This window comes from Porites lutea, chromosome 6, assembly GCF_958299795.1.
Source record: "Porites lutea chromosome 6, jaPorLute2.1, whole genome shotgun sequence".
Classification (NCBI taxonomy): Eukaryota; Metazoa; Cnidaria; class Anthozoa; order Scleractinia; family Poritidae; genus Porites; species Porites lutea.
In genome coordinates this window covers 9983056-9994555 of record NC_133206.1, presented here as the reverse complement: position 1 = coordinate 9994555, position 11500 = coordinate 9983056, and the positions used below count along the sequence as shown (strand labels likewise).

At 40.0% G+C, this 11500-nt stretch overlaps 2 protein-coding genes across 3 annotated transcripts in view; one reads left to right on the top strand and one right to left on the bottom strand.

Moving 5' to 3' along the window:
- LOC140940593 (GATOR1 complex protein NPRL3-like) overlaps positions 1-1147 on the bottom strand; it is a 19652-nt gene extending 18505 nt beyond the window's left edge. The window contains exons 1-2 of one of the 2 annotated variants that reach the window (XM_073389589.1): positions 985-1042; positions 239-308 (exon numbers count right to left, since the gene is read on the bottom strand). In XM_073389589.1, coding sequence (XP_073245690.1) covers positions 239-254 — 16 coding nt within the window. In that variant the 5' untranslated portion in view covers positions 255-308; positions 985-1042. Of the gene's footprint in view, positions 1-238; positions 309-984 lie in introns of both variants that reach the window. The other variant, XM_073389588.1, reaches the window with a different exon arrangement.
- Positions 1148-5683: 4536 nt separating this feature from the next.
- On the top strand, positions 5684-9889 carry LOC140941863 (uncharacterized). The gene is made up of 4 exons (XM_073390870.1): positions 5684-5765; positions 6599-6799; positions 7674-7823; positions 9342-9889. The coding sequence occupies exons 1-4, from the start codon at positions 5684-5686 to the stop codon at positions 9887-9889; spliced, it is 981 nt and encodes a 326-aa protein (XP_073246971.1).
- The last annotated feature ends 1611 nt before the right edge of the window (positions 9890-11500 follow it).

The window sequence follows — 11500 nt, the reverse complement described above, 5'->3', positions numbered from 1 at the left end:
TGTGTCACTTTATACACTAGTTCATAGAAAGCCCCTCACCCCATCCCAGAGGAATAGCGGGGCATTAGACTTGGCCTGCCTTCTAAACGTAACAAATTCCCTGCTATAAAGAGCAATTCTGAGCATCAAAACGTCACTTTTCTTCCCGTCCCCAGGGCAACACAGTACTTCTTTTTCTTGAGTTGAACTTTTGCAAATAGTTAAATCAACAATGCTGTACAATTGAATAATATTCTACCTTGAGCTAACTTCATGTCTCCAAGCAATTATGGTTACATGTTCATTAGCTCTCCAGTTTATATGCCCACTTAGAAGAATATTCCAGTCACTTCCTTCAGAAGTAAGGTTAGCAGTGCAAGTAGAGTGATTTATGCTTCTGTTCCTGTTCTATGCCTATTTCAAGATGGCGTTGAAGACAAATCCCCAGCTAAACAATGCTAAATGTCCCCAATCAGGCACTGACTCTTGTGTCAAATACAGTTGAAAACCCTGCATACCATGGCACAAGTGACAATCTAAAATCGCCAAGTCTCCCGCTAATTCCCCAGGTATTGGGGTGTGGGGCTTTCCACTTACTAGTGCATTGCAGTCCCCTAAATACTAAAATAGAGCTTCGGGCTTAATGACTTTGGTTTCCTTTACGCTTGGTGTACTTAATGTAGTTTATTGCAATCAAAGCAATGTATTTTTAAACTCTTTCACCCAGCGACTTTAACAACAAATTAAAAATGAATGAATCAGCAAACTTTATTAATTTTAGAGAAGGACTTTTCACAGGAGCTCAACAATTCAGCAAGTTTATTCAATTGCACAATATTATATTTGGCAATCATTGGCTGAGGTTGATTCTGATCTGAAGAATTATGCAGATCTAGGAAGATGTTTATACCACCCCAGCCTCTGAGATCTGCATAATGGGCGGCTGTCAGTGTTCACAGGCTACGCGCTCTAGACGCGCTCACTGATAGATGCCGTGCAAATTACCTTTCTCCTTCTGTTCTGTACGGCATGGCGCTGTAAAAGGATATCTAAATAAAAGGCTCTGTCCTCTACTCCCAGCTGTTACCAAAACGATGCTAACAGGATCACAAAGATCCATTCACCATCAACTTGGTTTTAACTCTAGGCGGCCGCCATGGTCGATTTTTCCTATCACAGTCTCTTGTACCTCAAGCACGCCAAGCAACCAAAGTTGGCAAAGACACTCAAGCAGCCAAAGACGCACAAGTACGACAAACCTAAAAGCGGTACAGAACTGTAGGAATCTATATCTCGGTACACTACAGGAATCGTATTTGAAGTACCTACTCTCCTTTTTCCAGCCGCTGTTCGGGAAATGAGCCCGCGCTCCTCCCTCCAACAGCGGCGGAAATCGAGCCTACAGTCTCCCCCGCCAAGGAGAATCGTTTGAGCGGATTTTATCTTTATCGACTTTATCTTTTATCTATCCTTTTTATTTATTTATTTATTTATTGGATCTTAACTTTAGCAGTAGGTGATCATGTGATCAACTTTCTGTAAACAAGAACAGTTCACTTTTTGAAAAAATTGTTAACAGTCAAAGACCGCAACGGTTGCCGAAAATCAGACGGATTTCCTATTGGAAACACAACTCTTACCACCCAGTTACGCTTAAGTGGCTTTCCATACAAACCCTTGTAAAATTAAAAAAAAAAACAAATTGTCGTAAAATATTTCCTTATGCATTATGGGGCTCCTTTCCTTTTTATTCATAACAGGCAATTTTCGGCGGCCGTTGCAGTCGCAATTTTTGAGATATATGGCTGAAAATTCACAAATTACTTGACTTTTTTATGCTCTTTTAGTTCATGCTAACAAAATTTTCCAAAAGCGAACTATTCTCACGTTTACAGAAAGTTGATTATGTCACTAACTATTGCAAAAGGCCTATTTCACTAATTTTTTCCGGCGAATCAAGAGAAAGTGAAGTCAAGTTCGATAGAAAAGCAAACGGTCGCTCGCAGTGGTTCTGCAGAGAACCAGTGAGACGAAATAGACTGGAAAACTCAAACTAACGAATTTTACATTATAAAAGGGAGACAAAAATTCGCAGGGAAGCGATTCAGTTTCAGTGGTGTTTCAAATCAGCTTCATAAGGATTATTTTACGGGTTAATTTATGGTTTTCTTGAAGGTCATCACTAAACCAGCATTGAAAGATCGACCGTTGTTTAGCCTGCGAGCAAGCACTCCATTTGGGGGATATCGTAAAAACTACTCGCGCTTGTTGGATATGAGATGATTACAGCCATCTCATATCCAGACAACTCATATCCACACAGCCTCATATCCATACTCATATCCATCCAGCCAACTCATATCCACTCGTGGAACAATTGTTAAAGAGATGCGAAAACTAGAAGAACAATGAGCCAGCGAGCCCGTTTTTCCAGCACAATTTCCCGTAATGTCCGATGGAATTATTGTGGAAATAGTGATCCCTTTGGGCTGCTTGATTTTGGAATTTTACGTAGTAGTTAAACTCTCATTTGTATCTCGGCTCAGGTTGTCCAGAGGGCTGGAAAGAATTTGAATCTCTTTGCTACTTTTACGTCGACAAAGGCAAGATGGCGATGAGTCATGCAGGGCCAAGAAGAATGCAAGCAATTAGGAGTCACCCTTTCAGTTATAAAATCAGCCAAAGAAAACGACTTCCTTCTAAGTTTGATGGAGGACAACGGTGATCCATGGCTTGGGATGGAAGCATCCAATCCGTTACAGCGAATTCAAAAGGCCGCCTATGTAGTGGATAGCATCGACCTAAAACAAATTTGGCGACCAAATCTTACCTGAAAACATGGGTGTGATGGGAATGCTCATTGTCGCGGGCTTACAAAGCAGGTTTCAGTCGATGCTATCAAGTTTACTTTTCCGTACTACAATGCATGGGTCTTGTAAAGCCGTGCATAATGACTTGTTAAGAGCAGACCTGGACATTATCGTTAATCTGTGTTCCATTTATACCAGATATTGATTTTGTGATGAGATTTACAGTGGCTACAGTGTGTAGGCTCTTAATCTTTGTATCTTATCTACTTTAGCAATCACGTAAAGACGTTCATTCTGAAAACAAAAACGGCGCGAAAGTTAACTTACCGTAAAATTTCGAAAAAAAAGCCCCGAGGCTTATATTTTTCGAAGGCCATTTCTGAGGGACTTATTTTTAGAGGGGCTTATATACGGAAGGAAAATTGCGTTTCAAAATCGGCTAGGCTTATAATGGGAGGGAAAATTAAGTCTCGAAATTAAAGGGGCTAACTTTTTAAGTTGCAAGGAAATTTATGTCACTAATTTGCAGAAAGTTTTTACTGAAATTCGCCTTGAGGACGTAGATCTTACTAAAACTCAGCCATGCAAGCCGAGGAAATCCAAGCGAGAGTTAAGATAGAATAAGACAAACAGCAACATACCGTGACACTTTTTGACTGCAATTATTAGGCACACGTAATAGTTCTTTGGCAAATGCAAAAATTTATGTGTTACTGTACAGTTTTTGCTTTGATTTATTTTGAATTTTGGGGCACTTCCCAAGCACTAGCCCCCAAGGGCTTATATTTGGCGGTAACTATAACTTGCGAAGGAAATTAACCTATTTGTTACCAAAACCAAGCACTGAAGTTCTTCGAAAGTCCACTTGTTACAAAGACGTATCTCTATGGAATTCTCTTGACAATTATACGCGTGCAATCTCAAGCAAAAGCTTATTTAAAACTCTCTTAAACGCAGAACTTCATCCGAATAGCTTAGTTTATAGATACATTTTTTCAAATAGGTTAGTTCTTTTTCTAAATTTTAATTAGTTTTCAAGCTTTTTATTCATTTGTGAACTGTGTTTAATTTTCAAATGCACGACCACATCTGCTCCGCTGTAATTTTTATCGTGTTTAAATAAATGTTGTTGTTGCTGTTGTTGCGCCCATGATCTGCCCCAGGGGAAAGGATTTGGCTCCTTTTTTTTTACAGGAAATTCATAAATTATCTACTAAAACATTGTGAAATATGGAAGAAAGGCCAATTTAAGCACTAAAAGCTGCTCCGATATCTCAGAATTAGAAGATAACTAGAGAAATTGCTCAGAATGCAAAAAGTTGGTTGAAACGAATTCGGAAAAAGTTGCTCGAAAATGTACCAGAACTTGCCAAAAAGTTTCCCAGCAACTTGTGGAAAACCCTAGACCATGACTAATCGAGAAAAACAATGAATTTACCTTCTGCTTTGCTGTGAAATATCTCAAAATAAAAAAAACATCTAGACAATTCTGTTGCCAGGTTCTCAAGAGGGGTTCTTGGTTGGAAATGAAATATTTGAGACAATCGGTCATTATCAGGGTTGGGTTTCCCCTATTTGCCTATAACCTTTGTTTTTCTTTCGAAAGGTAATGCTAATAAATGTCAAACAATTATAATCAAGAAACACCTGAGACTTTTGGCATAATTCCCGGCCTCATGCTCAGACTAAAAAGAGCTTGAAATTAGTGCTAACTTAAATTAGTTTGAACAGTGGGGCGGATAAAGATATACTTATCACGATCAACGTAAGGCAAGAAATTTCAGGAAAACCGTTGCCATTTTGGTAAAATTTCCTTCCAACTTAAACCACAACCGTGCTTTTCAATAAAGAAAACATCAACATCAGCGTTAACTGTACGCTTTTTCTTAAGGTCAATGACCTGCTTTTGTAAAACTCATTAATAATTGCTACCATGGACAAAGGTTTGTATAGTGTTCCCAAAAACTTTAAAATTGGGTTTAAATTTCTGACACTTTTTGTTTGTCAAGAGAACTAATCAAGCTTTAGGGACGAACCATTAGAAAACTTATGGGGGGGGGGGGGGGGCGGTCGAAGTACAAAAAAACAATTCGCGCAAGGGAAAATTTAATTTAAAAAAATTATTGCACGCCAATTAACCCTAAGAAATATTCATGCAAGGGCCTGAAAAAAATTCATACAAGGAATTTGATAACGAAAAAAAATTCCTGCGACTCGAAAATTCCCCTCCCCCCCCCCCCCATAACTTTTCTAATGGTCCGTCCCTTAGATAGTGCCACTCAGTAGGAACGCGCGTAGGCTGCAATCTGTCAGTTGATAGTCGAGAGACGGGAAAAGAAAGAAAGGACAAACCACGGGCAAAGGACGAGGATTAAGAAGAGACAGGGAGCGAAAGGAAGAGCCTGAAACCGTTTTTGTCCCAAAGCCTCCTGTCCCTCTTAGTAGGCATGGCTTGCCAGGCCTGGGCGATGTTTGTCATCAAATGAAACACTCTTCTTCGTGTTTATATTACACCCCACCATGCATGCAATATTTGTAGGAGAGGATGCAACAAAAGTTAATGAAATATCGTGATGATAAGGAACAGCTGCCCAACTCAGTAGCTGCACGTTAGCGATTCTTTTTTTGTTTTATAATCATGAATTTTTAAGAGGATAAGAAAAACTAGTGAATATCTCCTTAAACATCTACTATCTCTCTCTCCCTCTCAGTCTCTCCCGCTTTTTCTGTCTTGCAAGCCATTCCACAAAGCAAGAAGAGAGTTAAAACAGGTGAGCATATAGAAATTTATCTAACCCATTTTGTAGCGTTATTTCCAGATGACTAAGAAGGCGTTAGTGTTGTTTATTTCAAACACTCCTTTTCCGGCATCATTTTTGTCCCTCTTGATGACAATGCTGTTTTTCGCAAACTTGGACAAAGCAAAGACATTAGATGCTCACCTGCACAAAGCAAGGATTTTCAAAACTCTAGAAGGTAAGGAATGAATTAACGGTAATTGATAGAAGAAGAGATGATTGATTAGCGCAATCCCAACGTTTGAGAAACGTATGAGAAATATGTCTTGGCATATGTACGCAGTAATTTTCAAGGAGTTATAATAACTCCTGTAGTGGGGCGTTAATTTAACTCCTTACAGTCCCTTTTTTTTGGGGGGGGGGGAGTTAAAATAACCCCAAAAAGGAGTTATCCTGTACCTAAACTTTTTACTCCACTTTCAGCGTTAAATTAACTCCAAAAGGAGTAAAAACAACCCATGTAAGGAGTAAAAATAACCCAATTTCGGAGTCATTTTAACTCCAGACTGGGAGTAATAAGAACTCTTTTTCAGGAGTAAAAATGACCCCAAATTCGGAGTTAAATGAGGAGTTAAAGGAAACCCCCCAAAAGGGGTTACCCTGTACCTAAAATTTTTACTCCATTTTTGGAGTTATAATAACTCCCTAAAAATTACGGTGTACACATTTTTACTTCTATCTAGGTAAGTCCGTTGACCTTCTCGGTGTCATTACTTCAATCTATGTCTTGGCACTATTTCTACACTATTAATTATATCCCCGTTTTTGCATAGTGTATTGTAATTTCTTTCCCTGCCTTCGGCATAATGCATCCTGATTACTTCTATCCTTGCATTGCCGAAATAACTATTCTGACGATTAGAACTATTTTTCTGTATTCCAACAAGTGCCTCGGTGACAGCAAGTAAGGGGAATTCAATGGGGAATAATAATACATATTTCTTATTTTATCACAGTCAGTGATCATGAGACAGCCAAGGAAATAAGATGTGTTCTGTTTGGAACTTTCAGGCTTTAAACTCGTTGGACACATATTTGAAACTTTGGCTGTTGACGAATATATCTGCGCACAACGATGCCTCAGAAATGAAAAATGCCTGTCCTGCAACAGCCATTCTGATGATGACCATGACAGCAACAAATGTGAACTTAGTGATCAAAACAGACCGGATAAGCTTATTCGCAGCCCAGGGTTCACCTATCATATCAAATGTAAAAATAAATTAAAAGTTCTACCATGGATTCTACTAAGGCAAATAATTAGCCACAAGTCCTATTTTGAGAAAGGTTGTGGGAAAAACTGAGCACGCAACAGTCCCAAAAGGTATTAAGGATAATGGTTTTGAATTCACTGTTCTTCAAAGAAATTTGAAAGAATGGTACGAGAGATTTGTCAGTGCTAATTAGGAAAGCAACAAAAATAGGTTCGACAGCTACAAAGTCATGTGTATTGATAATATCCCATATTACCTTTCGGGATTGTCGTGCGCACATTTTTCCCGATAACCTTTCTCGAAATCGCTGTATATGTTTGGATAACTGAACAAATTAATGAAATATAGACTACACCGCCTGGGTATAAGTCCTCACAGTGTGCGTTCTTTACCCCGGCCCCTTTCAAATTGATGAGGAAGAATTAAAGAGGCAACGTCAACGTCTTTAATCGCAGCTAGTGCCCGACCCAAATGATACAAATTTGACCGTTGATTCAGACATCAAACTTTTAAGATGTCGGACTAAATTCATTTTCACGATGTACAATGGTTTACAATCATCTCACCAGTGAAAATAAATTATAGCAATTTGTGTATTAGGTTCGGTACTGATGATAAGTTCGACGCAAACGAAGTTGCTCCACGGTCAGAATTACCAAGTGAGCCACTCGATCTCAATTCATGGGTTGACCCAAATTAAAAATGTCGGACTCAGCTGATTCAAACGCCCATCTCCTCGCCATGTACTTAAATTACCTGAAGGGATTAGATTGGATGATATGAAAAGTTCGTCAAATCGTACTAATTGTAATTTTTCACGTACAAGAAAGCAGCAGATATGGTGCATTATTGTCCATTTTTTCAACCTACAGTTGGAAAAGGCTGGTATTCCTCGTATCCTGGTCATTCCTGCAAAGACATCTATGACTCTGGCGACGCACGAGGTGACGGAGAATACTGGATTGACCCTGAGAAAAATGGAAATCCTTTAAAAGTCTTTTGTGACATGACCAGAGCAGGTGGTGAGTATTAGTGTTCTATAGTTATCACTGAAAGGACTTACACCCTCAGATCATGCTATAAGATGGATGACTGGGAGCCCGGTCATCCAGATCCTGACACAAGGAGGGGGCCCAGTCTCAAAAAAAAAAATTTTTTTTGGGCCCATCGGGTATCATTTTCGTCTAAAAGTAAGGGGGGGGGGGGGGTGGGGGAAGCCGGGTACCCCGGGCCCCTCCCCTGGATCCGCCACTGCGTTGTTATTAAGTCGAGGAAATTTCGTCACCACAAACATGTCTGTTCGATGTGACACGACTAAAGTATTTTCAGCTGGAGAAAGAAATTGCCCTTATGCGTTATGATACCCCGAAACCTCCAGATAACATAGACCTGTATTAAATTCATCATCAAACCAGAATAGAATATTCACTTAACATCAAAATAAATTTTTAATGACACGGCTTGCCAGGGATTCCGTACAACTTGGCGTTGATGGTAAAAATTGCCTAACTTAACGTTAAGTTTCAGTCAGTTTTGAGTGTTATTATAAATATTTTAGTCTGAAATGTCTTACTTCTCCATCCTCCTCGACCACCACGGGTTAGCGGGTAGAGACCCCCTACTGCATTTCGGGCTATTAATATTTTTTCAAGCCAAAGAAATACGAAAGAATTTCATAACGTTGTTATTCAAATTAGTGCATATACGTTTTAAGCATAAATCGAAGGCAGGAAGCTCTCAAGGACTCTTTTGCTTTCTAGCCTAGGTGACAGGCATGTGGCAGTAATGAAGGGGGAAGAGGGAGACCGTATTTCCTTTGTCCCTCGATTAATCGCCTCCCTCGAATAATAACCCCCCCCCCACCCCTCTCGCCATCTTCTCGTTCTTCTATCCCCTGCCTGTCAAGTTGAAGTGGAATCTGATCAAGTCATCAAAAAATGTTCAGTTTATTTGGTGTGATAATTTTTTGATTTAATGGCATAATTAAACAAAATATTTAAGGCACGACTTCCAGTAAGCAATATTTGACTCGAAATAATCGCCTCCCTCGTATAATCGCCTTTTTACGAATAATCGCCCCCTTTTGATGCGAAAATAAAATAATCGCCCCCGGCTACTATCCGAGGAAATACGGTTTTCTCGGGCACCTATTGCAGTCAACGTTTCCCTGTCAGGAAACACTGTGAGGAGCGTTGTTTAACAACTCAAAAACGAACGGCTGCCTAGGAGACTGCAATCCCGGTCATAATTTGTTAAAACACTTCCGGAAAACATAACATCTACTTAGTCTTTCAGGAATACACGTACTACTTCCCTCCCCTTCCCGCAATGTTGTTTTCACGCGTTTTCTTGGGCATAAACGTCTTCGAAATCAACATTGAAGGGGAAGGGGACGAACAATTAGCAAGCGTGTCAACAATAATGACCGGGAATGTAGCTTTATCCTCTCTTCTCCCTACCATGTCCTTTCCTGTCCAGATATTCTCTCCTGCCTCTTCATCCAGTCCCCATACTTATTTACTGTTTAATAAAAATTTCAGGAGGTTGGCTTCTTGTTCTCAACATCGTGATTAAGCAGATTAAGGACCAGGATGACCTCCCTCAGTTGTTACTCGAGACGTCATACCGCAAAGTGGACAGCTACAAAAGCAACAATTTAGTTCTAAAGAACAGCGCCCTGAATGACCTGAAAACCCTCATGCCCTTCACTCAAATGCGGTTCCACTGCAGAAAGCCAGGTGGATCAACATTTCATATAGTCACGACCGGAAACAGCACTGGTGAAGCTGTTGTTCAGTACTTTACAGGGCAAACAAACACCATGCCAGACTCCTGTGGATCGTACATTAAACTGTGGGATGACAATTCAAAGCTTGCAAACCGATGTGCCGACTGGGGGAATGAGAACGGCCATTACATTGTGGGTAAATGGGGGCATGAAGGCATGAGTGAATTGTATGATCACCCTGCATTTACTGTACTTGCATATCATTGGGTCACTTTTGACAGATGGGAATGTGATGACTATAAACCGAGTTCATCATATCTACCACCTAATGAAACCTTTTGGAAGATTTTTGTGCGTTAAAGGCATCAGTTAATAGAGTGGAATGGTTATGACTCCCGGTTGACTGCTCTGTTATATGTTGTTGTGTTGACTTCAAACCACCATAGTTAGTAGAGGAGGCTGGTTATGAAAGCCGGCAAACATCAAAGATGTAAAACAACGGTGCTGTAGTTTATGTTGGAAGCTCCCTGACCGTGCACAATCCTTTTGTTCACAAATTGCATTATTGTAACTAAATAAATTAATGCGATGTTTCTATTGGTCAATAAGTTCAAAATGATAGAAATGCGATTGAAAGTTGTGCACTGTCGGGTCCAAAAAAGCTACCAAAAACGCATAACAAAGGAGTCAAACGGGTTTCATAACCATTCCACTAATATAACTATTAAACAGCAATATCGTCTTTACATAACCCCTCTAACTGTGCACAACGTTTTATTTCAGTCCTATCTTATATTTTTCGTGACAGTTTATAAAACAACCAAACAAACAAAGGATTGTGCACCGTCAGGGAAATCCAGAAAAAAAAACAACAACACAAAAACATCAACTACAGCATTGTTGTTTTTATTTTGATGTTTGCCGCTTTTCATAAGCAGTCTCCTCGAATAACTATGTTATTCATTTTACTGAATGAAACGAAGTCACTCCTTAACACGAAAAAAATTCTGCGAACTGCTATTTTGGATCATGACGTGACATCAAAATTATTTCTTTCTATTATTTTTTCCCGACTACATGATCAAACATCGTATCAGTGTCATGTAAGACAGCAGGAGGTGGCTAAAGGATCCAACATTTGTTTGTGATGTAAAATGTTGAATGAAAATGTAATTGATCTAGATCAAATGTCGAAAGTAATTCTACCCCGACATATCTCTGTGGAGATACGCAAAGGTAGGAAAGAAAGGCGGAAAGGAGAAAACGGACTTCGTCTCTCATTTTTGTCCTTCCCATGTTCCCTTGCGTTTCGTCACCAGTCATCATCACGTGTCACTCGCGTTTCGCGCTCGCCTCTGTGCGAAAAACTAAGCGTCTGAGGAGAAGGCAACGGTTAAACGGTAAAGCGCACTCTTCCAAAGTGATGTTGGACGAACATGTTTGATCGTTTAGCCTTGACTTGACGACGGAAAGCACGAGTGTCTGGAATTTGTTCAGGCGTTGAATTTGAATTTGAATTTGTTCGGTTAAATCGGTAAAGCGCAGGGAAAAGCGCCCTGGGGACGAGGTTGTCTTCCAAAGCCATGTTGGACGAACATGTTTGATCGTTTAGCCGTGGCTTGACGACGAAAAGCACAAGTGGTTGGAATTTGTTCAGGCGTTGTTGCCACTTTACATTGCTCTCCTACTCTTGATTCATGAAAATTAGAAACTTTCCGGCGGCTTCACCGCGAGAACCCTGGGAATGAGATCGCAGTGACTCGAGCTTTCCATCATTTGACGGATGACGTCTTGCATGATCCACAGCTCATGCCGCAAGACGCAAAATTTTCACAATTTTTGGAGAAGAAAGTCGGTGTTATGATCATATGGTCCTCCGTCTTTTCTGGAACGACCTTGTAAGCAGGATAGGTTTATTTGTTGTTGCGTTCTTATGGCATTTATTATAAAAATGCAATGATTTTTTAACTT